Source organism: Danio rerio, chromosome 6 (genome assembly GCF_052040795.2).
Source record: "Danio rerio strain M-AB ecotype USA chromosome 6, GRCz13ab, whole genome shotgun sequence".
In the NCBI taxonomy this organism is placed as follows: domain Eukaryota; kingdom Metazoa; phylum Chordata; class Actinopteri; order Cypriniformes; family Danionidae; genus Danio; species Danio rerio.
In genome coordinates, this window is record NC_141026.1 from 55,309,036 (window position 1) to 55,336,898 (window position 27,863).

Below are 27,863 nucleotides of genomic sequence, written 5' to 3' on the forward strand. Positions count from 1 at the left end.
GACATCTCAAACTTGTTTTATTACATCTTAAATAACAGTACATTTTAATATAGTATCTATGTTGCATCCAGCTTTCTGTGGTACACCGACAGACTGAAATTAAATACAAAAGGTGAGATAGGGAGTGCTGAGATCTACAGTTATTAATGAAGAGAGAAAATAAGGGGAATCCATTTTAATTGAACTGCAATTAATCTTTACTGGTGGCAGCACACACAAATACATCACAATTATTGTACATTATCGCAGAGAAAGGAAAAAACAAAAAGATTTTTTGTTTAAAAAAAAAAAGAAAAAAAAAGAAAGAAAAAAAAAAGTCACAACTATTAAAGAAAGTGCATCTGTTTACAGTGGAAAAGGAACAGAAGACTCTGCCATGTCAGATGCCGTTTCAAAACGTTTAAAGAAAAGCCAAAAAGTGATTTCCGATGCAACGTTTTGACTTCGGAAAACCTCGAGCGGGACATTTCGCAAAATTTGGAACATTTTCAGGAAGCATGGCCATATTTTACAGGTCGTCTGCAGGAAATAAATGTGGTTTCTCCCTCACAGGTGCATAGCTTCGCCAGTGAACGTAAAGGATGTATGCACAGCATGTCTTAAAAAAAACCCCACGCTTCAATAGTCACAAATTTCGCAGTTTCGTAATCGGTTTCGTCGTCCCAGTGGAGGAAAGTGGGCCTAAAGACGTCAGCGCCTGTTTAAGCAAATTCTACAGCATGCGACTACGTTAATTCATGGCAGATGAAATAAAACGCTTAACTTAAAAAAGTTCAGAATCATCATTATTTTCAGACATTGATTTGTACAACATTTCATTCACATAGTAGTAACTGTATTTCCAAGCACAGACAGGGCTATCTGTTCTCTTTCTGGAACTGGGCTAAAAACAAACGAACGAAAAGGAAAACGCTTTGTTTTGTTTGTTTTTTTTTCCTTCTTTTCTTTCAACCACCAATCCCGACACCACTGGAAAAAACAAAACATTACCCGGCCAACCTCCCGCTTGCCCGACCAAAACAACCTCCCACCCCCCGACAAAACAATCGTAATTAAAGCTTAAAGCTTAAAACAAAACAACCGAGGAGAAAGTAGAAACGTAAGACCGGAAGATAAGCTAAGGGGTTAGTCTGAACAGTTTTTAATCCAATAAAAGAGAGGATCGTATTTTTTGTGTATTTTTCACCTTTTTTTTTGTACTTTTTTGTGCATTTTCTACATTAAAATTAGCATTCAATGTGATTAACGGCATGTGCTTGGTTAGTTAACGCTTAAAAACGTTAGTCAAGTTTCTTATTGTGCAAACAAAGCTGTGACGAGACTGGAAAGAAACATTAGCTAGGATATAATGCTGCATTCGCGTGCAAGTCGGATACCCATATTTACAACGGCCATTCGCAGATAAATGAAGCGAGTACCTCGGACTCTCAGAAATGGCAAAGTATTTAAAAGAGATATGGCATTTTTATGGCATTTTCTTTTTTTCTCGAATGACAAAGGACCAGGATTCACACTGAAAAAAAAAAGTTAACCAATGCACAGATCATGATTACATTTGTTTTTAGAAAGCCATGGCTGTTCTTATTCGCCCAGCCGATGGGGAAAAAAACAGAGGTGAACGCCGTCTGGGGGCCAACAATATATGAAGATTAAGCTTTCACAGGAGGGCGCATAAACATTTTTCCTCATTAATGAAAACTACACAACCTCTAGAGCAACCTAGTGCACATTAAAAGAACAAAACGCATGATTGGCATCTTTAAAAACAAACCAACAACAAAAAAAAAAAGAAGCTGCTCTTCCATCCATCCTGGTCTAGTTTCAGCATTTTATACATGACTTTTCTCATTTTCACATGGTTTATAACAGGATTAAAAAGATTTTACTAATCAGAAACGCATCTAAACAGAAAAAAAACAAAAAAACAGACGGGAAGAAGATCTAGAAGATGAACTATCAGAATAAAGGAAAAAAAATAATAAGAGTTAAATAATTTGTACAATTACACTCCAACGTTTGCTTTCTAGACACATGGTACATAAGCGTGGGATGATAGTGTTTTGTGTTTTCTCTTACAGGGTCACACAGAATGGTCCGAGAGGGAATGCAAGTTATTCATTTGATACCACAGGAATTCTTCATCTTTTTTTTCTCTTTTCTTTCTTTTTTTTTTAAGCTGGGTGATAAAACAAATTGTGCTCTTCTTGGTGTAGGAAAGGCATTGTTTTCCCTTAGAAGTTTTATTTCTTTTCATGGTGGTGTCAGTCAGTTTTATAAGGTGTTTTGTTGTTGACGATGCTGTGAAATTTAACATTCTAAAGTTGGAATGGTCTTCCAGTCAACTTTGGAGTTCAAATGATATCTGTGGAAAGATGGAGAAAACCATCAAGCGGATATTCAGACATGCCTTAAAAACAGTGAATATGCCTTAAAAATACACGATTTTACGTAGAAATACATAAAGGTAAATAATAAAAATGTTTCTATTAAAAATGGTATAAATATATGTACATAATAAAATGGAGAAAATGATTAAGCAGATAATCAGAGAGCCTTAAATGTAAAAATACATGATTTTACGAAGAAACACACAAAGATAAATAATAAAAACGTTTCCATTATAAATGTTAAGAATTTAAGTACATAATAAAAATGGATAAAACAATTAAGCAGATAATCAAACAGCCTTAAAATGTAAAAATACATGATTTTAAATGATTAATGCAAATCAGTGTTGGGGGTAACGTTGGTTATGAAATATTCCTTTTTTGCAAATAACAGGTAAAGCAACGCATTACTTTAAAAATAATAAGTAATAATATTGGAGTTTGAACATTTGAAAATGTAATGTTGTCTGTAATACCAACGAAATGTCAAGGAGAAAGTGCTGAACTACTAAAATATATTTAATACTTTATCTAAAAGGCTTGTTTGGTGAAGACAGCGTAAAGACGTCTCACATATGAAGAATGAAGTCACATGCATTGCTCAGGTGTGAGTTTTTCCACAGACTTCAACAGTGTCAAAATCTTGATAATTCTGTGGGTCTCGGCTATCAAATCTGAGCTTAATTTGTCTTTTCTATTGAAATCGAGTCTGGGCTGGGCCATTTTACAGCTTGATTTTCTTTCTCTGAAAGCATCTAAGAGTTTCCCTGGCTGTGTTTTGAATCATTGTCTTGCTGAAATGTCCACTCTGGTTTTATGTTTATCATGCTGACAATGTAGATCTTGGACTGAAGCAGCTGATATTTATTTACAACCAGGAAGGGCTTAGGGTTGCTGAGAGATTTCAGCTGCTGTCTGGGCTTTCACTGCCTTGCTACACCTCCCTTTCTTCAAGTGTTCAATACTTTTTGCCCAAGTAATTTCATTTTATTACACAACTTCATTTGTAAACCATTTAGATTTGTTTTCTTTGCATATTTGGATTTATTTGGTTGTTACCAACATCTGGTGAAAATTTCAAGTCTACAGCACCTTTAGAAATACGTTTTGTGAAAAATTATGGTGTTCAATACTTATTTATTTTGACCGCTGTAAATGTAAAAGTACATCATTTTACAAGGCAAATAATAAAGACGTTTCAATCAAAGAACATAGAAAATAGATGTACACTAAAAAAAAGTCAGTTGTCACGTCTAAAAACAATTTAAAAAAACTGATGTAGAAATCTAATTATTTAAATAGATAAACTTCATATAATAATATGGTCCAAATATACAAAGAAAATCAACTAAATATATTTCAATTATATTAAGAAGATTTTTATGACTAACACATTGTCTGTCATAATTTAATAAATACATTTCTTTCATTTCTTAGCTGTTTTAATTAAATTTCACAAAAATAAAGTGAAAAACAAACAAACATTCGAACAGTCATTTAAAGATCTAAACGCATATTTGTAATTTGAAGTCTGCAAATATACAGCAACTTTATGTGGAGGGTAAAATGTTGAATACGGGAAATTAAAATGTGTGCATTTTCCATATCGGCCTTCTTATCTTGTGGCAGGGGTGGCAAAAGGACATATTTAAATGGCATGTAAAACAGAGCATCTATTGTTTGCGTTTAGCTGGTGCTGATGAAAGAGGCTGACTCTTACTGTATCGGACATGTTGTATTGAAAGCACCTTCAGCGTTCAGTTCCAGATCTTGAGGAAACTGTCCCAGGACCCTGTAGCCACTGCCATCCCATCATCGGTGACACCCAGACAGCTTACTCTGTTATCGTGACCCGCCAGCACACCTGAAACAGCACAATTATCAATAAAACAACATGCTTAACTAGATGACGAGAATACGGTTTAAATTTAACATTCAAGTTGAAGTCAGAGTTATTTCTTAACAATTGTTAAGTCATAACATCGTATTAGGGCTGAACGATTTAGCAAATGCTGTAATTGTCTTGCATATAGAGTTAACATTATAGTGGTTGCATTTCCCTCATCCCAAAAGTCAATGGGTTTTTTGAATGGGGTTTCAGTAAAATCACTTAAATAAGGTCCGTGGCTAACTCAAACTCAAAATACCTTCATGTTTTGTTCTATGACATAAAACACATCGGTTACTTCACACTCTTGATTTTTATATCAGTTATGCTTCTTTTAAAAAGACGGTTGCTATCAAGTTGCTAAATGGGACTACAGGTGGTGTCGGAGACATTATACGTCATCGAGCTGAACTGGTCTGGAGCGCAGCTCGCTTGTGTTGGGCATTTGGATTTGTCTGTGATTTAAGTATTTCATGAATAGTATTGTATAGTTTGTAGTATTTTTTCTAATTTGGGAATTCATATTGTGTGTTGATAATGCCTTCACTTGTAAAGACTGTCAAGACAGATTAGTTTTTTGTTGATAATTTATTTAATTAAACGGTATCATGAAGATACTGCTCACCAGTGCTGCCTGTCTCTTTCCTGCAGTAATGCAAACGTGTAAATAAATGTGTAAAAAAATACACACATATTAACTGTCATTTTCAAGTGATTTTTCGTCGTTTTTTTTTTCATCTGAACACATTTAACTCTGTCATAACTGGAATATTTACACACCTACTTAAAATCGAAAGCAGATGTGACTGTATGGGCTGCTTTTCGCCGTGACAAAGAATATTGAATGTTGTTCTGTATCCATGATGGAACTTGCAGGCATTTGAACTCATTTCTCACGTCTCATTTCTGTCACCTGTTAAGGTAAGCAGGCTGTGTGCTTGCGAGCAATACACTTATTTAAATGTCTTTTCATTATACTATGTAGGCACGTTTATACATACAGTTTTTAAACTTTTACACCAAACGTAAAGCAAAACAGATGTATTTTCCACGTAAGACGGTGCAAAAGGCACGTAGGTCTGTGTTTTTGCGTATTTATTTGTTTATAATATATAGTGTGGATTATAATATAATAAACAGAGAGATTAATTCTTTGTCATGGACCAGATTTCTAAAAATAAGCTTGAAAAGTCGTCTGTAGCTGGGTGGTGCTGACGTCACAGGCGAGCGCCCGAAGGCACTGTAGTCCGTGTATAGCCTAATGTAAGCTTTTCAGTTCTTGCGTTTGCATTAAAGATCCAAAAGTGCTCAAAATTTTATTATTGTGTGAGGATTATCCAGCTGGACAAAACGTGCAAGTGTAATGAACAGTGTTGGAACACTGAGCTTATTTTTCGCAAGCTTCAAATAGCCTATTTTATCGAGGGAACCAGTTTTATGCTAGCAGCCAATTAGCCTACAAGGTGACGTCATAGTTCCTTCACTCTATAACGCGAGTAAAGTATGGTGATGAGGTAAAGCATGGTAATGATCAGTGGTAAATTTCCTCCAAAGGCCAGAGGGCGCTTTCTTGCACAAGTCGCACAGTAAAAAACAAATATGCCCCAAAGAAAACCAGGAAAAACGTAAGATAAAAAGATATAACTGCTTTTATTGAATTCAACGGGATTAATAAACACATGACCATGACAACATATGGTTTATCTGATTTCTTCTTCTTATAATTTATCTGGCTATAAAGTACGTAATGATGCGACGAATTTCTCACTGCTTAGAATGCTATGATAAAATATGTTGTGCTTTTTTTCTGCGCAAGTTGCATAATTTCACAGAAGAACTTAATTTAAACACTCGACTGAAACTATGAAGTTGAGCAAAAACGTCATTATATGTGGTATTTGCACATGCTTTCAGGTTTAACATGAGCAACAATTACATCAAAGGGCTGTAGTTCACCGAGAAGCTAGGCAAACAGCTGTAAATATCGCAGAATGATTATTATAACAGATCGTTAGAACACCAACATATAGATTAATGCGGACGACAATCACATGTGATTTATCATTCAGCCCTACTTGATATTGTACGATCTTAAAATCAAAAGGTTTTAGTTTAATGTCATTAGTAACCTAAATAACGACAGAAAATTTGTTTTACACAAACACATAATTAAGTTGTAAATTCGGACAAAAGAAAAATGTTTAAGTTCTCATTATGCTGCCAAGGAAATAAATAAATTAACTTTAAACTACAATCAAGATGTATGCAAAATCTAGACATTAAATAAACTAAATTAATTAAACGACAAACAAAACGAGAAACCTCTTAAATTTGCAATCAAAACTAAATGCACTGAAAATACCATTTCAAAAATCTTACATTTAATTCAAAGGATTACTGGCCACTGCTTTGTGATTATTTCTGAAGTTTTAAAAATTGAAATTGAAATGTTTAGGCCTTCGACCAACTATCTTATTACCTATTGCTATTTAAATCCATGCACCTTTTATCAACAGAACGTGTCTGTATGCAAATTAGACAGACCATTGAGGCCTTTTAGAAAGCACAAACTGAACCATATGTAAAACACCACCCCTGCGTGTGTGAACGCTTGTTTTGTGACAACAAACTAGTATAATGACATGGGTATGACACAGGTGCTAAAATGAGGTTATTATTAGGAATGTCAACATTTCTTTTAAAAGATTTCTAACAAAGATATTTTCAGAAAGTAAAACACTGCAACCTGTAAGGAGTAGGGTGAGGTTAAGTAACGTTTGTAAAAGTACAACAGAAATTAGTTTGTACAGTAAAAAACAATAGAAGTATATATGTAATTTCCCCACAAAAACAAACCTGCGTGTGTGTGCGCCTGTCATATCTGTTATTCTAACAACAGGGCTCGAAACTAACCTTTTTGCTTGGTAGCACCGGTGCTCATAACTTAAAAAATGTAGGCGCATCAGCCAAAATTAAGTCGCACCCACCAATAACAAGCACCGTTACTAAAGTTTTATACAAACATATTTATTGCATTTGAAATCAACACTAATCAAACTAACAAACAAAAAAATATATATGCATGCGTGAAGGAAATATGTCTCAACGAAATCCCGTTCTCACAAGAAAATACATTTTTATAACATAACTGAGTGACCAAAAGGTACACGGAGCGCTCACCGGCCCTGCACGCACTGCTTAACATGAATAAATCTGTTAACGATATAACTGTGCTGTTCTCACGGGTGGTGTGTGATATTGCACTGATGCTTTTGACATGTACTGTACCTCATTATATGCATACGTCATGTTAATAGCAATACCGGTCTTTTCATGAGCAGCGATATTAGTTTACTCAGTGCAAGCCCGTTTGCAATGGTGTACGTGGTGTTCAATTTCACATATAGCTGCCACTTGCACGGCGGACAGCATCTGGCGATTATATGAAGGATTAAACAGAAGCTCTTGTGCTAGATGTGGCCAGCAGTTACCTGAAAATTTTATCCCAAAGACTTTTCATAGCGGAATTGAAGCCAACGGAAGTCTTTTATCCACTCTTGGAAAAGTGTAGATGGTGGATTAACATTCAGCACATGATCACTAGTAAGATGTGTCATTATTTGTAACTGTAGATGCCATGGTTTCTAAAACAAAATCTGTCAGTGTTATTTTCATTCTCATCTTCAGCGCTTTACCATTTTTCGCGGTAGTAGCTTTCCCTGTCATCCCAAGCCAGAAGGCATTGACTGAGTGATTGACAGCTGATATTTCAGTGCTAGAGCAGTGGGCCAATGAGAAAAGCGCGAAGGCGGGGCAAGCATTACGGACTTGGCTTTGTTTACTGCAGCAAGTTGACATGACAACTGTTTTAAACCATTCCTGAGCGCTGCGTTTCGCATTTCAAGTGCAGACAAAGAGCTTAGAGATGCACTCTCCGTGAATGTCTCCCAATTTCCTAAATCATGTGCTGATCATTATGCAGCAAAAACTGGTCACACAACAATTTAATGCACTCGCACAAATGCTCCCAAATATATTTTGAGGTCGCATAGATAAAATTTTGGGTGCATTTGCGACCAAAATTTATTCTATGCGACCTATTAATATATTTGGGAGCATTTGTGCAACTGCATATAATGGTTGTAGTGCGACCTGTTTTTATGCTTTATAAAAACGTGCTGAATCGCTCTTCCCTGCCGCTGTATTGGTTCATATTACCTGTCAATCACTCAAGTCTTTCCACTGTTATTTTACGTTAGGAGCAACGGTGCTACCAAGTAAAAAAGTTCATTTCGAGCCCTGTACTAAGTTTTCAAGTAGGTTTATTTAAAGTACAATTTTTGTTATTGATAAACCATTAACTATGAATTAAGTCCCAGCTCTTAGCAGTTAAGAACCCTTTTCACATTTCTGGGTTTATGAGCAGCAGAGGTCATCATATTTGGGTAAACTTATAGCATGATAAATGAGAGAGTTCAACAAATTACTTTACAATCCTATTTGCTGAAATAATAAAAGAAAATGCCATAATGATATCATCAAGTCTTTCAGAAAAAGGAAAAAAAATAACACTAATAAACAGTAACTTGTATATAAATAAATATAATAAATAAATAAATATAACAAACATGAAAAAAGACTAATAAAGGCAGCCAGAAGAGAGAAAAACATCAAATTTACTGACCCGCCAATAGACACTGCATTACAAATGCCTCGCACAAGCGGTTATTTATTTTTTTATGCAAAGATTACATAATATATACACGTTCATTAATTAAATATTTAAAACTTTCAAGGATTTAAGATGCTGATGAACATTACCTGCATTATGTAAAAAGGGTCCATTAAGCTGGTTTAAGTAATAGATAGAATTAGGAATGTAGAGTATGTACTTTATAAGTACTAATAAACTGGTTCTAGTTCACTAGTTAATAATGAAAACCGGTACTTAAGTACTGATAGCATGTCTCACCAGCGCGGTCGGCCTTTAGGGTGTCCCAAACGTTGCAGTTGAAGTCGTCGTAGCCGGCGAGCAGCAGGCGACCGCTCTTGGAGAAGGCCACCGAGGTTATACCGCAGATGATGTTGTCGTGAGAGTAAACCATGAGCTCCTGGTCAGCGCGCAGGTCAAACAGACGGCAGGTGGCATCGTCAGAGCCAGTGGCGAAAGCATTGCCGTTCGGGAAGAACTACAACAGGACAAATATACATTGTTTAATAGATCATATTTTTTAACGAAACATCATTTAATGATGTGACCACTCATTCCTTAGACCAGTGCTTCTCAATTCCTGTCCTCAGGCCACCCGCCTTGCATATTTTGTATGTCTCTCTTATTGGACATAAAAGGATCACTTCATGGATCTTTCCGTTAATGAACTGACGATCTGAATCAGGTGTTTTCAGGTAAGGAAGACATGTTGCATCTGAAATCACATACTACCATACTATATAGTACGCTAAAAACAGTATTGCGAGAAGTACCCGGATGACCCATTCCTTCTGGCAAGATTCTAAAGTGTGCATCAGATGGATGCTTCGCTATCCCATGGTGCACCATGGGAGAATTCATATATGGAAGAGAAGCGATGCAACTGACATGGGTCACATGATAATGACAAATGGTGATTGTAGTACATCTGAATTCATTCATACTATATAGAACGTACTTTTCTAATGGTCGTTTAGTAAATTCGAATTCAAATGTAGTACCTACTTAGTCATCAGCAATTTCAAATGCAGCCATACAAAATGAGAACTGGAATTGAGAACCACTGCCTTAGCTTCTAGTTTTAATCCAGAGGTGTCAAACTCAAACATGATTGAGGGAGAGAAAATGTCCCCTTGAACTGACTAACCGTGTTAAACCTTAGTTTCCTCACTGTTATTATTATCACAATAATCACTATTTTTCCACAAAGAACATGCTAGCATGCAGTTTGGAGCTGTGTATGAAGAGTTCAGATGTAAATTCCTCCAAGTGCCGTCTGACATGTTCTTTAAAATGAGCATTTTTCTCAGTCTCCTATGTTAATGTTCAATTATTTCAAAGCAATTAAAACAACCTATTTATTGCCATGAAAGTGAAATGACTAAAAACACACACAGAAGCCTAGGAAAAAAGCTCAGTTCAGAAAAGAAAAAGACGGCACTTGAAAGCTTTTAATAATAAAAATTTACCAACACAATCACAATTTTGTCTAATTATCAGACAGACTTTTATTAATATTATTATTATTATCAGATAATTAAAGTCTGTCTGGCATTAAACAAAATCATGAGTGTGTTTCGGTTCTGGTCTTGGCTGGTTTAGAGGGTTAAACATGACCCTCAAAACCACCACCAAGAAGTGGAAAAACCCTGTCAATGATTCAATGTCCATTTAATTCAAATGATTAGTTCAAAATGGCCGATTCATTTAGAAAAGAAACAAGACATTATAAATGGATCAATTAAATCACTAGCTCAAATGATTCATTTAAAACGTGTAAGTTTCAGAACCAAACACGCACTTTTTTCGTTTGCAACTATTTTTGACAGCACAATCCAGCAAAACTTGAATATTATTTTAAGTCTATTAACACTAGTTTTTGTTTAACACTTTAACTACCCCACCATGATTTTGGATTGCATTTCTTAACTCTTAATGTCACTAGTTAACACACTCAATGCATCTCATAATTTGGGAACATGCACTCTTGCTGATCTGACACTACAGCAAATAGCATAAATACACAAACAACAACATAAACAAGGTATTTTTTTGCATGAACTGGACTATTCTCCTGACTACATATGAATAGTCTTCATGCTGCAATGCATGCTTGTTTATTGACATGGGTCTTGCTCACAAACATTAATAAAAATTAATTTTGGTATTATAGCATCCACTGTTATACAAGATACTACACATTCCTATCTCTCTCTTACTTTTTCATTCTAAAACTTCAAAAGAGTCTTAAAATAGCACACCAAATGCACTTTTTTCATAATTATTGAACATCTAATTTCCTCTTGGGCCACATTAGACAAACCATTTAGTCGCTGTATGTTTGGCACATGTTTTAATCTTGTCTAATAGTGAAATGGACACTCACACAGATGGCGTTGATGTCAGACTCGTGGCCGGTGAAGGTCTGTCTGCACATGCCCTCACGGATGTCCCAGAGTTTAGCGGAGGCGTCGCAGGCCCCGGACACAAACAGCCTGGTGTCTGGAGCCAGAGACAGACTCATCACATCTCCAGTGTGACCCGCAAACGTGGTCGTCTGCTGACCGGTCTCAATGTCCCAGAGAGCACTGCGGGGCACACCAAAACATCCACATTTAGGCCATTTTCACAACTATAGATCAGCTGGATTGTAGCAAAAGGACACTTTTTTTTTTTTTTTAAATTGGTATTTAATAAGAACATACATAGTAGTATATAATACAGAATAAGAAAGATTAGAGACTGTCTTAGTTTTCTTATTTTCCCACTATCACTTCAAAATAAAATAAAATTCATTAATAAAAACAAACACATCCTCAGAGAAAGATTTTTTTTAGCAAGTTTACAAATAAGAGCAAATACTAGTAAAAAAAAAAAAGAAAAAAAAAGGAAAAGATCTCTTTAAGAAGTCAATATTTCCTCTTTCCAGTTGTTTACTGTGTTTTAGAGCCAATATCAACAGAACAGGGTCAGCCTTTGGTATGGTCTAAAACAGGATTCCAGGTCTGGTAAAATGATTTGACAGATCCTACAAGTAAAAAGGCCAAATTTCTAAACGGACCAAAATATGCGAATGAACAAAATTTAGATGTGGGTAAACTGTAATCTCACTGGGCCTGATTACACCTGGTCGCTCCATGCATTTTCTCTAATCAGACATCTAAGTTCTGAAAATCATCTCCATTTACACTTGACCACTGTTATGTTCGCTTGCATTTTGGGTATATGTGTGTGTTTGTTTGTATGTTGATGTGTTCTTTTACGCGTGTGTTACAGGTGCAAACAGCATTGGAGGATCTGCATTTCATGCTGATGATGTTGGCCGCTGATGCTGGATTTGCGCCACCAAACGGTGGTCGGCGAAGCATTTTAAAGCCCAGCCCAAACGACAATGGCGATCTCTCTCTCTATCTCTCTCCATCTCTCGCTCTCACTCTTTCTGTGGGTCTCTGTGAGAACAGTCTCTCTTGCGAACGGCTAGTCGGAGAGAATGTATTTTGCTTGTGTTTAATGCTCTTGTCTAAAGTTTAGAGATCTTAAATTGCAATTTGTTTGTAAACTTGTCCAGTTAACTGATACCTGTTTGAGTGAAACCTCGGAGAGGGTGTAGGAGTAAGTCGCGTGATATACATATACAACACGAGATTCATTTTTGTAGTAGTTCATTAGGTTCAGAAGAGTGTGCTGCTTTGTGTATGTTAGTTTTTAGTTTAATTAAGACGTTTGGTATGTTGGAGATGTTTCTTTTCAAGCTTTTCTTTGATGGATTGTTGGCGATTCTACATGTGTTACTGACCAGATTGGGTAGCTATACATGAACAAAGAAAAATTAAGACCTGTTAAAAAAGACTTAAGACCTACAACACAATATTTCAGTAGATTTAAGTCTTTTTATTTAAATGTAGTGTTTGACACTTCTAACATTAAGACTTTAAGACCCCGCAGACACCCTGATTTAAGTATTCTTTGTAATTAACTTAAAATATTTGAATTAAAACGTTTAACAATTCCATTGACTTACTCGTTTCAAACATAAAATATTTCTAATATTGATATGAACAGCACACTCCAAAAATATTTTTGCTGCTTGTTCAAACTAATCATTTAAAAGAAGCTGAAATTCTGAGGTTTTTTTGGGACAACTTAATTTTTACAAGTTTAAGTGGATTGAACAAAAAAACAAAAAACAAAAACATGTTAAATTAATCAGTTTGTGTTGGGACAACATGAAGGGTTTGTGTGGAACCCAGGACTTTTTAACATAGCTTTGATGCAGTTCCTTTAACTCACCAGGTGGTGTCGCCAGAACTTGTCACAATCTGGTTGTCATCAAGGAAGCGGCAGCAAGAGAGGTATCCTGTAGATGAGAGCAAGCTTAATACACACCTCCAACAAACAACATCTAAAGAAATGAATTATATTTTGCTTAAATGCAAAATAACCATGAATAAACAAGACATCATTGGATGAGGATGATCACTGTACACTGAAAACAAATATTTTTGCTAAACTGCAAACAATGAATGTGGATTGAAACTAAATAAAATTAGTAATGTTTAACTAAACTTGTTAAATTCAGCCCAAATAAATGAAAAATAATTGAGCAAATTTAATGAAGAGTATTTTCAGTGTATTAAATAAATTCATAAAATGAATTTCAAGGTAAAATTGTCTTAAAAATAGTATAACTTGTAAAAAAAATCTTTTACTGGCCCTAAAATATCTGTATATAAACATAAAATATTGTTTTGCCATTTATCACTTGATTTAGGGGTGAGAATGACCCGGGCTTCACCCATAGGGCAATCAAAGAGAATGAAAGTGCATTATGTAATCACTGCTGTCCTCATTAAGGTCAATCAGATGAGACCCGTTTAAAAGGATACAAAAACACCAGCGCAGATACGCTGAGTAATTACAGCTCTGCCAAACACCAAACCCTGTGACGAGTCCCATACCTGTGTGTCCGGCCAGCTCACGACTGACGCGCACGTTCCCCTCACGAGTCTTGAGGCTGTAGATGGAGCAGATGTTGTCCAGGCCTCCGCAAGCGACGTAATTCCCTGAAGGAGCGTAGGCACAGGTCATCACCCAGGAGGAGCGCAGAGGAATGGCGTGGACCTGAAATACAACACAACCATGATGAAGAGGAAAATATTTGCAGCAAAGAAAACAACATTCTCACAGATCTTAATCAGTGGCAAGACAAGTTCCTGTTAAAGAAAAAAAAAAGTGCACGGTATATAACGAAACTAGATGTCTACCCAATGTAAATGCTAGCCAAAGGTATTTTGCAAACAAGTTTCAGTCAAGGTGTCATTTTCAGTTTCAGCCTGGACAAGCAACAATGTTTAACAGTTTTCCTTTTAGTATATCCGAGTAATATCAGCAGCTTACAAACAGCGATACCAGTAAATATCTGGAAATTTTCAGAACGACTTCACCTGTAAATTTAAGTTTGCACCGTTCACACAGACAAAGGCATTCCAACATTTTCCCACAAAGGATCATTCACATGTCCATTTCAAAATATTGGTAAATTCTGACATGATTAACTAAAATTGACCTCTAAATGGCTGTGCTTTTAGTAAACAACTGTACATCTAAAACTTCATGAAGTCAGATTTATTGGGCCTCCTTATTAATTAGATTAGGGCGTGCTCACACTAGGTACAGTTGCCTAGAACCGTGCTGAACGCGATTGTCCCCCCCTTCCCCTCTCCCCAGACAGCCTGCACTCATACTGCCGCTTGTCTTCCGAACCCGAGCGCGCTTACATCATCGATGATATGCCTGTTCAGTTTAACAGGAAGAGACGTGCACTCACTCTGAACAATGGCAATTGCTTTAGTTATATCGTTTTAGTCGTTTGGGATTCAGTGACATGCAGTCAAGTCTTTAGCTGAACAGATCCACAACTTTTGACCATCATAAATGTTCATAAAGTCCTTGTGCTGCAGGTATTAGGACGTTTGTTAAAGGTGCAGCTGATGTGCAGCGAGGGGTTTGTGTCTTTAATAAACTATGACCAGTTTGTGCTCATTAAAAAGTGAGAATGATTCATAAATCCTTATGAAACTCTCTCTTAAAAATGACAATGCATCTTCAGTTTTGGGCTCAGGCACTCTTTGCACTCGCACTACAAACGTACTGCGCCAAAGCCCAACTGAGCCACGCTCTGGCACACCTCTTCCAACCGGGTCAGGGTTGGCCAACTGAACCGTGCTTGAACCTGATTTGGATCGCTCACACTTGTCAAACAAACCAGGAAGCGCGTCTGGGTACGCTTCAGATCGCATAGTGCGAGTATGCCCATATTAGCCCCCCATATATATATTTTTTCCCCCATATTTCGGTTTAAGAAAGATTTTGTTACACATTTCCAGACATAATAGTTGTAATATCTAATTTCGAATGACTGATTTCATTTATTTTTGCCGTGATGACAGTAAATAATACATGACTAGATAGATGTTTTAAAATACTAGTATTCAGCTTTAAGTGACATTTAAAGGCTTGACCAATTTGTAATTAGGCAAGTCATTGTATAATGAGGGTTTGTTCTGTAAACAAAAAAAATTGCTTAAGGGGGCTAATAATATTGACCTTAATAAAAAAACATAAAAAACTGCAAGCCAAAATAACAAACTAATTTATCCACAAGAAAAATATATGACAGGAAATACTGAGAAAAATTCCTTGCTCTGTTAAACATCATTAGGAAAATATTTGAAAAAGGAAAAAAAAACATTCACAAGAGGGCAAATCATTTTGACGTCAACTGTATGTGCAAAAGCAAGCAAGACCAACAAATACAAATTCACTCATAAGTTAAGACTGATTTATACTTCTGCATCAAGCACACATGTATGGTCTGGCGCAGCCTCCGCAAGATCGCATTACCCTTGCCGTGGCCGACACGCATCCCCCAAAAAACATTTGCTCTATATCAACAACATGCATATAGCGCAAGCTCTGTGATTGGTTAGCTTGGTAGCTGTGACAAGTGTGGGCAGCGCTTTTATAATGGCCATTATTGATTATTAAAACTGATATTCAGAAAAAGAGAGGGTATGTTTCCTATTTTCAATGAAAATGAAAAGAGCCAGTGTAATGTTATAGGCTCCGTTTTGTTATAGATATGCATACAGTGAAAATGAACATTTTTTGTGACTGTTAAGTTAATATAAAAATGAAAATAGGCAGTTCCTTATATTATGTTTTCATTTTATTGTTAACAAAGTGAAACAACGTAGCCAGGGTGACGTGAAAGAGGCTATAAAGTACACTGTTCCCTGAAGATGTCCTCTGGAGTTTGTTTTCAATATTAAACTTGCGATGTCTGAACTTACAAAAAGAGGATGCAAGAAGGAACTTTGTTTAGGCTACTTAATATTGAAGAAAAAGCCCCGATCAGATGGGCAAATGTCTGCAGCCACGCCTACGTTTTCAGATGTCTCTGTTTGCCCCAACTCACACTAACACAGAGCAGCAGTGTTTTCAAACTAAAACGGCCTCTCCAGCGTTTTCAAAATGCTCCACTTACGGCGCTCGAAAACTCCTGCGTAGTGTGGAGGGATGGCGTAACATAGCAAAACTTATGAGCTTTAAAAACAAAATGTATTAGTGTAAACGGGGCCTAAGGTAGCATTCAGGAAAAAACAAAACACAAGTGAAGAAACAACACAGAGAAACACAAAAAACTACTGTCAGCTAGCATTTGGGAAGTGTTATAGCAGAGCAACACAAACTGCTGAAGTATAAACACACAACTAGACGTAAAGCTACCGCCATGAATCATGGCGATCACTCGACACAGAAGAATAAATCAGCCTTCAATATTCACCAATAATTTGTATATTTTTATAATTAGTACGAGACATTTATATTTAAAGTATTAACACCATTTTTTAACTTGTGCAATTAAAAATAAGTGGTTTATAGAGAACATCCATAACTGCTTTTGTTAAATACTTATATATTTTTTTTCTGTGCAATTTTGCATGTTTTTTAATACAGTGTGTAATGCAGGGGTCACCAAACTTGTTCCTGGAGGGCCGGTGTCTTGCAGATTTTAGCTCCAACCCTAATCAAACACACCTGAACAAGCTAATCAAGGTCTTACTAATGTAACTTAAAACACTCGGGCAGATGTGTTGAGGTTAGTTGGAGCTAAACCCTGAAGGGACACCGGCCCTCTAGAACCAAGATTGGTGACCCCTGGTGTAATTACACCAATTCAAACATGTCAAAACACATGATGGTAAATCAAACAATTTCATACCTTATTTGTGGTATAACTGTCCCAAATAATGAGTTTTCCATCCTGGGAAGCACTGACAAGCAGCCTAAATAAAAAATACAAGAAAACAGCTGAGTGAAGTGTGTTTATGGATGCAAAAAACAATCAGAACTGTCTCCTAGCACAATCTTAAACTATTCCCAGCTTAATTTGTCCAAAATAAATAAATAAATGGGAAAAAAAAAACTTATGGATTTTTCCTGGCTGTAGCTATAATAGTAACAACATGCTTAGTCATAACACCTACTTACAACCATCATTTACCACCTACACAAACACAATAAAAGAATATGATTCAATGTGATAGGGATTGCATGCAGTGGCCACCACAAGAGCCGTGAACCCATCCACCTCCACCGCGAAAGGGAAACCCCTCAGTGCATCTCAGCATGATGTAGAAGAATGTTTTACACACTGAAAAAGGTCAAGCAGTCATGCAAATAACGTGGAGCTTTTTTCCCAAAGCACACCGTACCTGGAATCCGTGCCCCAGTGCATGGCGTAGATTTTAGCCAAATGCCCTCGCAGTGTTCTTCTTGTGCGCATCTGGATTCGGCCAACAGGGTCGATGTTGGCTGTGATCTGAAAGCACACGCACAAATTAAAAATACATAAATAAAATGTTCGTGTACAAACTGTTATAGATATTCATCTGATCATTTCAATTAGGTTTACTTAAATGATAACAGAAATTAGGTGGTTACCTGTGATAGTGTGGCATCTGCACAAGCTTTCCTTGCATCCTACAAAAAAAAAGCAGGTAGAAACAAATTTAGACACTGTGGGTGAGGGTATTATTTAATGATTTTGTAATATACAAAACATTTGGACATCATGATTTGGTTATAATAATGCAAGCCAAACTAGATTACATCATCGACTTCTTGCTCATATAGAGAATCCTAATTTGTAGAATTATTATGGTTAATTTTATCATTGATTGATTGATTTTGACTAAAAGGTTAAAGATTTGACACACATTATGGGTTATTAGACTAAAACAGAACAGAAAAAACAGAATTGGTGAACAAACACATCTCTAAGGTGATATGCAAAGCATCCTGATGGAGATTGTATCTGCTACTTACTGGAACGCGGTGAGGAATGAGAACAGTACAGTTACAGTAAAAGTATTTCCTGCAGTGTGTAAACTATGTAAATAACCACCCTCTGTATTTAAATGTCTTTTGTTTATGCAAATATTCTTGAGTAACAAGATACTACCAGGTAAAAAGGCAGCGAAAGATAAAAATAAACATACGGCTCCGACACGCATGTACATTTGCGACAGTTTTTGAAGCAGGTCTATTTTTGATAAAACCAAAGTGATTAAAGTTTATATCTTCATTAATAAGACGTGATCAGCGAAAGGCCAAAACAAACACACACACATACACACACACACACACAAAACAAGGTTACAGTCTGCATTAATCCACATCTAAGAATACTATTTGATAATGTCTGATTGTTCACTCAATATAAATATACATTTATTCATTTAGTAGATCACTTATTCCAAAACAACTTTAAACTGAGGAGCAAGTTAAGCAGTTTGTATGGTTTCAAGTAGTGATGTAACTATACTGGAATTGGATACCAATCAGTACTGATATTGTAAAAACGTTAATTTCCCACTAACATTTGAGCGCGTTCTTAACCAGCGCTGATTTGCCATTGTGCTCACGTGCTCAACAGAAATGGCTGTGATTGGCCATAAAAGTAATCAGTTCACCGACCTCACTGCATCTTTACGGAGTGTAACCACAGATACAGGGGCACTGAAGCGTTTTAAAGCAGAGAACAGTCGATTCATTAGCGTGTCGTACACATGTCAGCCTATAAACAGACTAGCTAATCTTCACGGCTTCAAAATGCTCCAGTATCCCTGAATCTGTAGTTACACTCAGTAAACAGCAGTGAGTTCAGTGAACGGATGACTTTTACGACCAATCACAGTCATTTCTGTTGAGCATGTGAACACAATGGCAAATCAGCGTTGTTGATGAATGCACTCAACAGCGCTCAAATGTTAGTGGACAATGCACGTTGATTAAATCTCAGTACTGATTGGTACCGAATTCCAGTATCGGACAACACTAGTTTCGAGTTAAACTTGGTAAAAGTGGAATGGCCTTACATTTATAAAAAACATTTAGCAATTGTAGTCTACCGAATATTACATTAGCCTTGTTGCTGTGTTACCATGTTCCTGTAGGAACCACACATTTGCAACTTCCGCCCAGGTGGAGCTTTTTCTACCTTTTTAAGCACAAATATACACATTTACAGCAGTCATCCCACTGAAAATCTGAAAATATTAATCATATGAAGAAAAAAATAAAAAAACATCCCTGAAAAACATGAACATTATTTTTTTAATAATATTTTAATTAAAAACAATGCCGTGATAAACTGAATAATGAGTACATATTTGGCAATTTTCTAAGTATTAAGACTGGTATCAACCTAGCAAAATCTGTCATCCATTAAGATTATTCAGAATTGATATTTTCAAACTGCGATCATACCATTAATGCCATTTTACCAAAGTAGTTGCATTATAACATATACATTTAAACTATTCACTGTGCTACAGATATGGTTTTGGGAAGCAGTCGAGTTTAATATCAGAGAGGTGCTCACTCTGATCTGGTTCTTCAGCTGCTCAGCCTCCTGGCGTAACTGGTCCAGTTCACTCATTTTCCTCTTCTAAAGCTCTGCCTCTCTCCTACTGCCGGGACACGTTCTGATCTGCAGCACAGAAAGAGACAGAAGAAACATTTAGGATCCAATCCCGATCAATGCACAGATTAAAAAGGAAGATATCTGGTCAGTTTTAGATGACGGACTAACAAATGTTTGAACTTTAATGTGGATTTTGTTTTAAGAATGAAAACCAAGCAAGCATCAGATTGAAACGCACATCATGCTCACCAACAGAGGGAATAATCACTGCATTTAGCATGTCGTGTACCACTGGTTAATGGACTGGCCAGTGGATTGTTTATCAATACATGAGGGTGTAAAGCCAAGATTCCGCAATCCCCCCCCCCCACCCAACCACCACATTAGCTACTGAAAGCAACTAAAGAACCATTTCCTCTTGTGGTGAAATTAGTTGTTGCTCCCTAATGAAAAATGCAGAAGTAAAGGGAACAACAGCACAAGCTGTGATTCTTTCTTTGAATTATGACAATATTTAGCAAGATGAAATATATACACCTCATCCCAAACTCTAAAATGCCATTTTACCACCATAAAGTGGCATATTACTAGAGTAACCAGGATATTCAAAGAGAATATAGGGCAGGACTCGATTTTACCCATTGGGAATTGATTGGATGATGAAAACTGGGCGCTACATTCAAGAATGGGGTCATGCGGTTGGAGGGAGGGGCTGAAAAAATTAGGGGGGCTTGATGACATCAGCTAAAAGGGAAAGAGACGTTTCAAAGGCGGAGCATTTACAAAAGACGACGTGAATGTGAATTAGGAACGTTAAAACTGTGAATTTCATTTCATACGTAAGACCAATGGCACCTGAGAGCTAGCGTTAAAGGTTAAAATGCTCAACAAGGAAGCTAGCAACTCTTCTTCAGTCTAATCAAAGTGCTGCTTTCCCATGCTGATTCCAAACAGCGATTCCTTTATAAAAATAACCCAACGCACTGTGAAACCCTTAAAGCCTGTCCATTTTAATCTTGATTTAGTGCAAACACACTCGACCGACAACAGCGAGTACTTCTAGGCCAGCTCTCATCCTATTAGCGTTCCCAGCCCAGAGCCGTGTTTTCACACCTCGCTCTCTCTCTCCACAGTGTCATTGACATAATCCTGGGACACGCTTGATTCAGCTCCTTCAGGCAAATCCAGTTAAGACACACCGGGGACACTGATCGGAAGAGCAGCACCTATCCTGCTGACCCAAATCCTTCATGCGCTCAGACAAACGGCTGATGAAGGCAGCTGTTTTAATGGGCCATCGGAGTGTGCGCATTTAACGCTGGAGAAAGGCAGCTAATGACGGGATTAATTTTAGAGATAGGTGAAGAGCGAGGAGAGGATCTGCAAGAATGCGATGACGAACAGCAAACACTTCAAGTTTGATGCATGTATTGTGCAACGTGCACACACACATAGCCAAGAATTCTGCGTTATACTCAGATTCTAAAAATATATTGAGGAAGATTTGGATGAGCAGCTAAGGCCAAGTTGCATTCATGGACATTTATTGATGGTACTTTAAAGTGCTGGAGCATGCAAAATTATTGCAGGGGTTTTGTTTTGGCCAGCTAGAACATGCAGAAATATTGATTTCAATTTATTTTTGGCAGGCAATTGAATTACTCGATCTAACAGCCTAAATAAACACACCACTTTGCATTGTCTTCTCATGTACTACAAAAACGTTTAAGAATTGACCATTCTAGGCCATCGTCATATGACCTACTTAAAAAAGGAGTCAAGCAAAATGACTTTCAATTCAAATGTAGAACAATTTGCAGCTGCGCAATATCTTGACTCTCAAGCAGCCGTCATCTTTTTACATTAGCCTGATCTCAGTTGTCAGATTTGAGCAAGATGAATGAAGGTTCAAGCTTGAGTTAAGAAGAACATCATCTAGGCCAGGACAGGAGAAAGGATGAAGAAATAGTGACAATCACAACCTTTTTCAAGCTCTATGGGTCAGCTGAGGACTGTGAAGCAATTAGCAATACTTCTGAGTGATATTAGCACTATATAAGAGGGAAGCCACACATATGCTTGTTACTCCCAGATGTCTGTGGTCAGGCAATCTAACTGGAGCACTACAAATTTGGTTGGATCCATTTCCTGTAATTGCCATTGGCCTCTGGTGCATTATGCCATGTCCTAATTGTGAAATCAATGGCTCCATGTTTGAAAAGTGAAAGTTAACTGCATAAATGAACTAAGCTAATGGCATATTGGAAGAACACAAACATTTTTGGAGGGTTTTCATGAACACAACCCAATGAAAGGATCAAGCATTCAATGAAGGTGGTTTTCCTGGCGATCAAAACATTACAAATGTTTAGAAATTCACATGCATAGCAAACACCGCAGAAACTGACAAAGAGTGGTAACAAGGAAACAAACGAAAAAATTTAACAAGTCTAAAAACACGCTTTAAATCTTACAGATAAAATATTGAAAGTATGCTGAAGACAACGAGCGCATCTCCCTCCAGCTACATGCGGAGAAAATCTTAAGATGCTGGAATCACTGAAACATGGCCAAAACCTTTAAGTTCCTTAAAGTTTCAGGTTATACTTCAAAATTCTTACCTTATGCGGCTCACACAAGGCTCCTTGTGTTTGACAGCCAGAAAATGTTTCTCTTGGTCAATGTCTTATCCTTTCCTATACTCTTGCCTGTTCCTGATTGGCTGACCTCTTAAATGGACCTGTATCAAGACAATACGCCTAAGTCCTCTAATCTTGCTGATCAAAATGACATGGTTACAAAAGGTAAGTCCCTTACCTCACCTTCAGTTCTCATTTACAGTGAAACCCAACATGAAAATATCCATACTGAAATTCTAGTAGCAAAAAATTTAAAAAAAAAAAAATCAACAACTACATCGCCAATCCAAAAGTACAATTTATATTTAAATTTTTTAGGGAAAATAGATGCATATAAAGAATGTATAGCTTTAATAATTAAAAAAAAATCATGTGTACACAACACTAATTGTACAGATTTCCAATATCAAACTATCAGCATCAATATCAGTGTAGTCAATAACCCCCCGCCCCCAAAAGTATGCAAAATATGTATTTACTTATGTCTGAAAAAACAAGAAAGGCTACAACTTTAGCTTTAAAAACAATCCCTTGGCAATATACATCAAAAAAAACCTAACATGACCAAATTCTTTTTGAAATGCACACTACACATTTACGAGCAGAAACACACTCTACAACTTGAACTGCAAAGTTAAATGCCTCCAAAACTAACCTACTGAGACTGATGCACATAAAAAAGGATAAATAAATAATAAAAAACAACACTTCTCACTTTATATTATTTAAAACCTGGAAAAAGAGCCCAAATAATACTTATTTACAGTATTAGCTTAATCATCCTGTTATAAAAACCACTTTAACAATGACAGATTATGATACGGTCATCAATTTATACAAAGCTAGAATTTAACAATGTAGTTCAGTGTTCAAAATCAAGAGCAGGGCTCGCTCTTTGCCAAAATGAAACTTCATTATGCATAAATACTGAATATGCTGTGCCAAAGGCCAGATGCAAAGATAGCACAAAAGCAAAGTCGAATGGCTAAATGCAGTAAGGCATCAACATATGTGCAAGCAGAGCTCAATCTCACCCTCTCAACAAACACTTGATCAGAGTCAGCTGACTGCAGGACAAAAAGAGAGCTGTAAGAAATGGCCTAAAGGTGCCACAGACTGCGTATTCTCAGGTCACTCTAGGGCAACTCTTTCTTAGATCCTTTTGGAAAACATTTATTTTAACCAACCCTTTTTTTCTTGCTGATCTGAACACATTTAAAACATTTCCTTTGACGAACTTTATTCCATCAACATGAATTACACCAAATGTTTGAGGATGGCGCGGCTTATTAGGCATTAACAAAAGAAAAATAAAATTCATATCGCTAAAGCTGGATCATAGAAAAGACAGTAACCAGCACTATCACTATCCAAGCCTGTAATCCTAAAAGCTAAAATCCACGTACAGTAAATCTATAATCCCTCTCAGCGTCACCCATGGAAAAACAGCTGTCCAGAGCTGGGCTTGCAGTACACAAGAATTTGTGGTAGTGTTTCAGGGGAGCTTAACCTCTGTATTAAAGTATTTACAAGACTTTTATTATTTATGCTATACCAACTTCTAGCTATCATTCATGCAAATAAAGGTGACTTTAAATTAGGCATGTACTGGTGTAAGATTCTGACAGTATGATAACCCTGGATAAAAATATCACGGTATTATGATTACAGCTCTAAAATATGTTCTCTTTAAATTCATGGTTAAAAACAAAAACTTTTCCCCCATTGAACATAGCATATTTCATTTTGAGAAACATTTAAAATATTTTGGAGCTGTAAACATGTCAGGCTAAATTGTTAAAATGAATTATTGACCTCTACGGTCTTCATCAGTCTCTAAAACAAAGATTTCTTTACAATTTTAAACAAGATTTTTGAATAACTTTTTTTTGCTGAAGATACTGTGGTCCTAAAAATAAAACGTAAATACATTTTTTTTTTAAATCACATACCTTAGGGAAAGTATAGAAGGTAAAGAAGGTTTTAAAACCTTGACTTTTCCAAACTGCGGTATATCATAAAAACGGTTATCGTCCCATGCCTACTTTAAATACAGAAACTATTTTTTGGGGTAAAAACTTGATAAAAAAATAATGCAATTGAGCAATTCCAACGCTATGAATGTATAAATTCAGTAAAAACTCAAACCTTAAATTCACAGAAAAAGTTGATGTGAACATTATATCGAAAAATCGGTTTATATTTCCAGAATCACAGAGTTATGGGATCAGAAAAAAATCTCTGTAAACATATTTTAGATTTTAAATAAAGAAAGTAAACATGCATTATGGATGATGAAAAAAAAAAGTCTGCAAGTTTGCAGTATACAACATACTTTATAGAAATTCTATGAATTAAACAAAGCAACCCAAAAGAAACAATGCTAATCAAAAGGATAAGAGTTGTTCCTCTATAGAGCAAACATGACTTATTTTACCTTAGATTTTTGCATTTATGAGATGAAAGTTATGGATGTGGCATATGTGAAATTGCCACTTGTGTGACTTTGCTAAATCAAATATAATAGTTTGAAAACATTGACAGAGATTTTTGAGTAGTTTAAGCACTGCAAAGTACTTGCCAACACCAAAAATGTAGAAACAGTTTCGTTATTTTGGTTGAAGCTTAGTTTTTACATGACAAGGCTGACATTTACATGGAATTGCTCAAATCTCAACATGCTGGCATTAGAATAACTGCGAAAACAAATGGGCGTTAGTTTGAAAATCAAAATAGATATTCAGAATTACATTATCTGAATAGATTTCAATTATTCCATCATAATGATACACATATCAGCTTCTGAGGTGCCCACTGCGAATCAATCTGATGCTTTTAGTTATCCAAAATTACAAAAATGCATGTGTATCAATGCAGATTGCACAATGTATAATGCAAATGGATTACAAGTAATGCTTCAGCAAATGTAACACTGCCGAGTAAAACATGAACAATGACTATAATAAACATGATAAGCAAAGAACCAACATAGGTGCATAAAAAGCAGGATGTCTGGGAGGGAGTTAAAAACAACAATGTATGCAATGAATCATCCATTTTGCTTTTGTTTTAAAATAAAATCAAACAAAAGTGCATTATCTAAACACAAAAGGGTATTGTGAGAGCTTATGTGCATGACTGAAAAGAAATGTCTACATTTATAGCACCAGAAGCACAAGTTGAAATCAACAAAATGTGAACGATCACGTCACGGTGTACTCGAAACACTATTTGATATTTCACAATTGCATTTCGCGTCATAAAGGATGAGGTTATGCAGCTTTAGGTGCCACACAAAAAGCATTTTATTAAAAAAACCGATAAACTCTAGCTTCAAAATATGTTCCTGGAATCGTTTTTAAAACAACGAGCTTCGTTTAATAGCAAAACGGTGCTTTTTTTCGGCGTTTCAGCGGGTTAAATGAACGACATGCTGATATGAGTGCGGAGAGGGAAGCCGGAGAGAGAGGCTACGGACGCCATCTTGTTCTTGGGCCCCACATTGAAGAATTCATTGATTCCGTTTATTTATTCATGAACGGTGTTCCTTTATCTAAATGCCAGCGAAGAGAAAGGCAAACTCGATCGGTAGGGGAAAAAAGAAGGAGGGGGCGCAACATATTTATCCCATAGCCTATATTTCCCCGACCAATCCCTTAATAGTGACCTCAATACTGAGCCGCTAGCCCGTTCTTAAAATATTCCAGCAGCGATGATAAAGGCCATCCGGCTCCATTCATTTCGCGTATCTGAAGAACTGCAAAGCTCTTTGCTGCATTACTCTGATACACGATCGCAGGAGAAAACACATCTAGCAGGTCTTTTATTCTTTATCGTCAGCAAAAGCAATTCAGCGAGAATCGTAGCGGAGCATCACCGAGATGTCGTGAAGAGAGGCAGTGCACCTATATACCTGAACAGCAAAGGCCCTTTAAACACAGGCTTAATGAAATCCAATTAGGTTGTTTAAAAGAGTTAGTTAAAAGAAGCAGCGCACACTTAACGCAATAAACATTAACACAAGCTAAGTCGCTTAAATGCACACGGGATTTCGGATTACGCCATTCTGACTCGTAATAAATCCATCTCCGTGTAAATGTGTGTAGGGGAAAACACACTAGGACGGCTTGTAATGTACAGCCAGATGGTGTAGATTGCAATAGACGATCGGGTGAACAAATAAATGGCTAATCTTTAATTACCGACTGCATTTCGATCAATATTCACTTGTAGTACACGAGAGTGTGTAAACCAGCATTTGCCTAACCAAAAATCCTCGATTCTGTAACACAGAGGAAGGCCTAGCTGAGCTGAAAAGCCGAATATTTTGCCAGCAGAAGCTCCGGTAATTAGCCTGTTAGCTTACAGACCAGCCTCCAACCAAAACCCCCCAAACTTAACATTTAAAGCAATCTTAATTGCTATTAAAATGCCCCTAACAAGCACATTACTAAATTACCCTAAATCTATATTGGTTTAATTCTGAAGTAACGCCGATTTTTGGGTGCTAGCAAGCGAACTCCCACTAAACGGCCTCCGGTTAAGTCGGCCGACTCAGTTCACGCCATAATGACCGAGCGAGAGATTAAATGCACTATAAATTCACATTAATAAAACACACACGATGATAACTGTTTAAAACAACCGTTTTTCGCATATTTGCCTGCCACTGTTGTGTATGTAAATCGCTCGGCTAGCCGCTACCTGCGCCTCACCCCACCCCCCTTCATTCTCTATGGTGACCAGCATTTTATCCAACAAATTCACCCGATTAGAACGAAACATTCAGTTCCACACACTTGAAATAAGCACATAGTGTTCCATACCTGTTCTCAGTCGTAAATGGCCTTTGTTTATATGGCATTGACCGAAAAAAACGATGGTGTGGCTGTCAAATCCACGCATCAACGAACAAGACGAGCTAGCTCGCTAACTAGCAGCGGGAGAAGTACCGAGTCCACTTCCACAGCGACAAAACTCGCTCCGGCGGGCGGGAAATGAGCCTGTGCGAGGGGGGATCTCAACTGCGAGGAAAAGCTGCACTCATAAATGTCCGATTGGAGACTTTGGTCAGCGAATAAGTCCGTCGGTGGCCACTTCCCGTTGCCTTCCTTGAAGGAACACTTCTCTCCAGTTCAGTTCACCTCTCATCCGGCCATCAGACGGAGATGGGCGCGGTAACCCTGCAGTCTGCCCTGGGAAACCCCACGCCGCAGCGCACGGGCGAGCGGCGCTCTTACGCAGGAAT

At 37.0% G+C, this 27,863-nt stretch overlaps 1 protein-coding gene across 2 annotated transcripts; it reads right to left on the bottom strand.

The window, feature by feature from the left end:
* gnb1b (guanine nucleotide binding protein (G protein), beta polypeptide 1b) lies at window positions 1–27,768 on the bottom strand. Of its 2 annotated transcripts, none has more exons than XM_087255367.1 (11): window positions 27,442–27,768; window positions 19,935–20,042; window positions 17,993–18,031; window positions 17,764–17,870; window positions 17,271–17,334; window positions 13,945–14,107; window positions 13,277–13,343; window positions 11,373–11,574; window positions 9,248–9,464; window positions 4,136–4,251; window positions 1–2,362 (listed from the first exon to the last, which is right to left on the bottom strand). In XM_087255367.1, the coding sequence occupies exons 2-10, from the start codon at window positions 19,989–19,991 to the stop codon at window positions 4,145–4,147; spliced, it is 1,023 nt and encodes a 340-aa protein (XP_087111493.1). In that variant the 5' UTR covers window positions 19,992–20,042; window positions 27,442–27,768; the 3' UTR covers window positions 1–2,362; window positions 4,136–4,144.
* Between the last annotated feature and the right edge of the window lie 95 nt (window positions 27,769–27,863).

What these genes read in the sequence shown, in the direction of transcription:
- gnb1b (XM_087255367.1), bottom strand. Translation starts at nt 19,991, where the DNA reads ATGAGTGAACTGGACCAGTTACGCCAGGAGGCTGAGCAGCTGAAGAAC. An exon ending in ACAGTTATACCACAAATAAG is followed by an intron (nt 14,108 to 17,270) that starts GTATGAAATTGT and finishes GTTGTATTTCAG; the next exon opens with GTCCACGCCATTCCTCTGCG. An exon ending in TGAGCTGGCCGGACACACAG is followed by an intron (nt 13,344 to 13,944) that starts GTATGGGACTCG and finishes TCTCATCTACAG; the next exon opens with GATACCTCTCTTGCTGCCGC.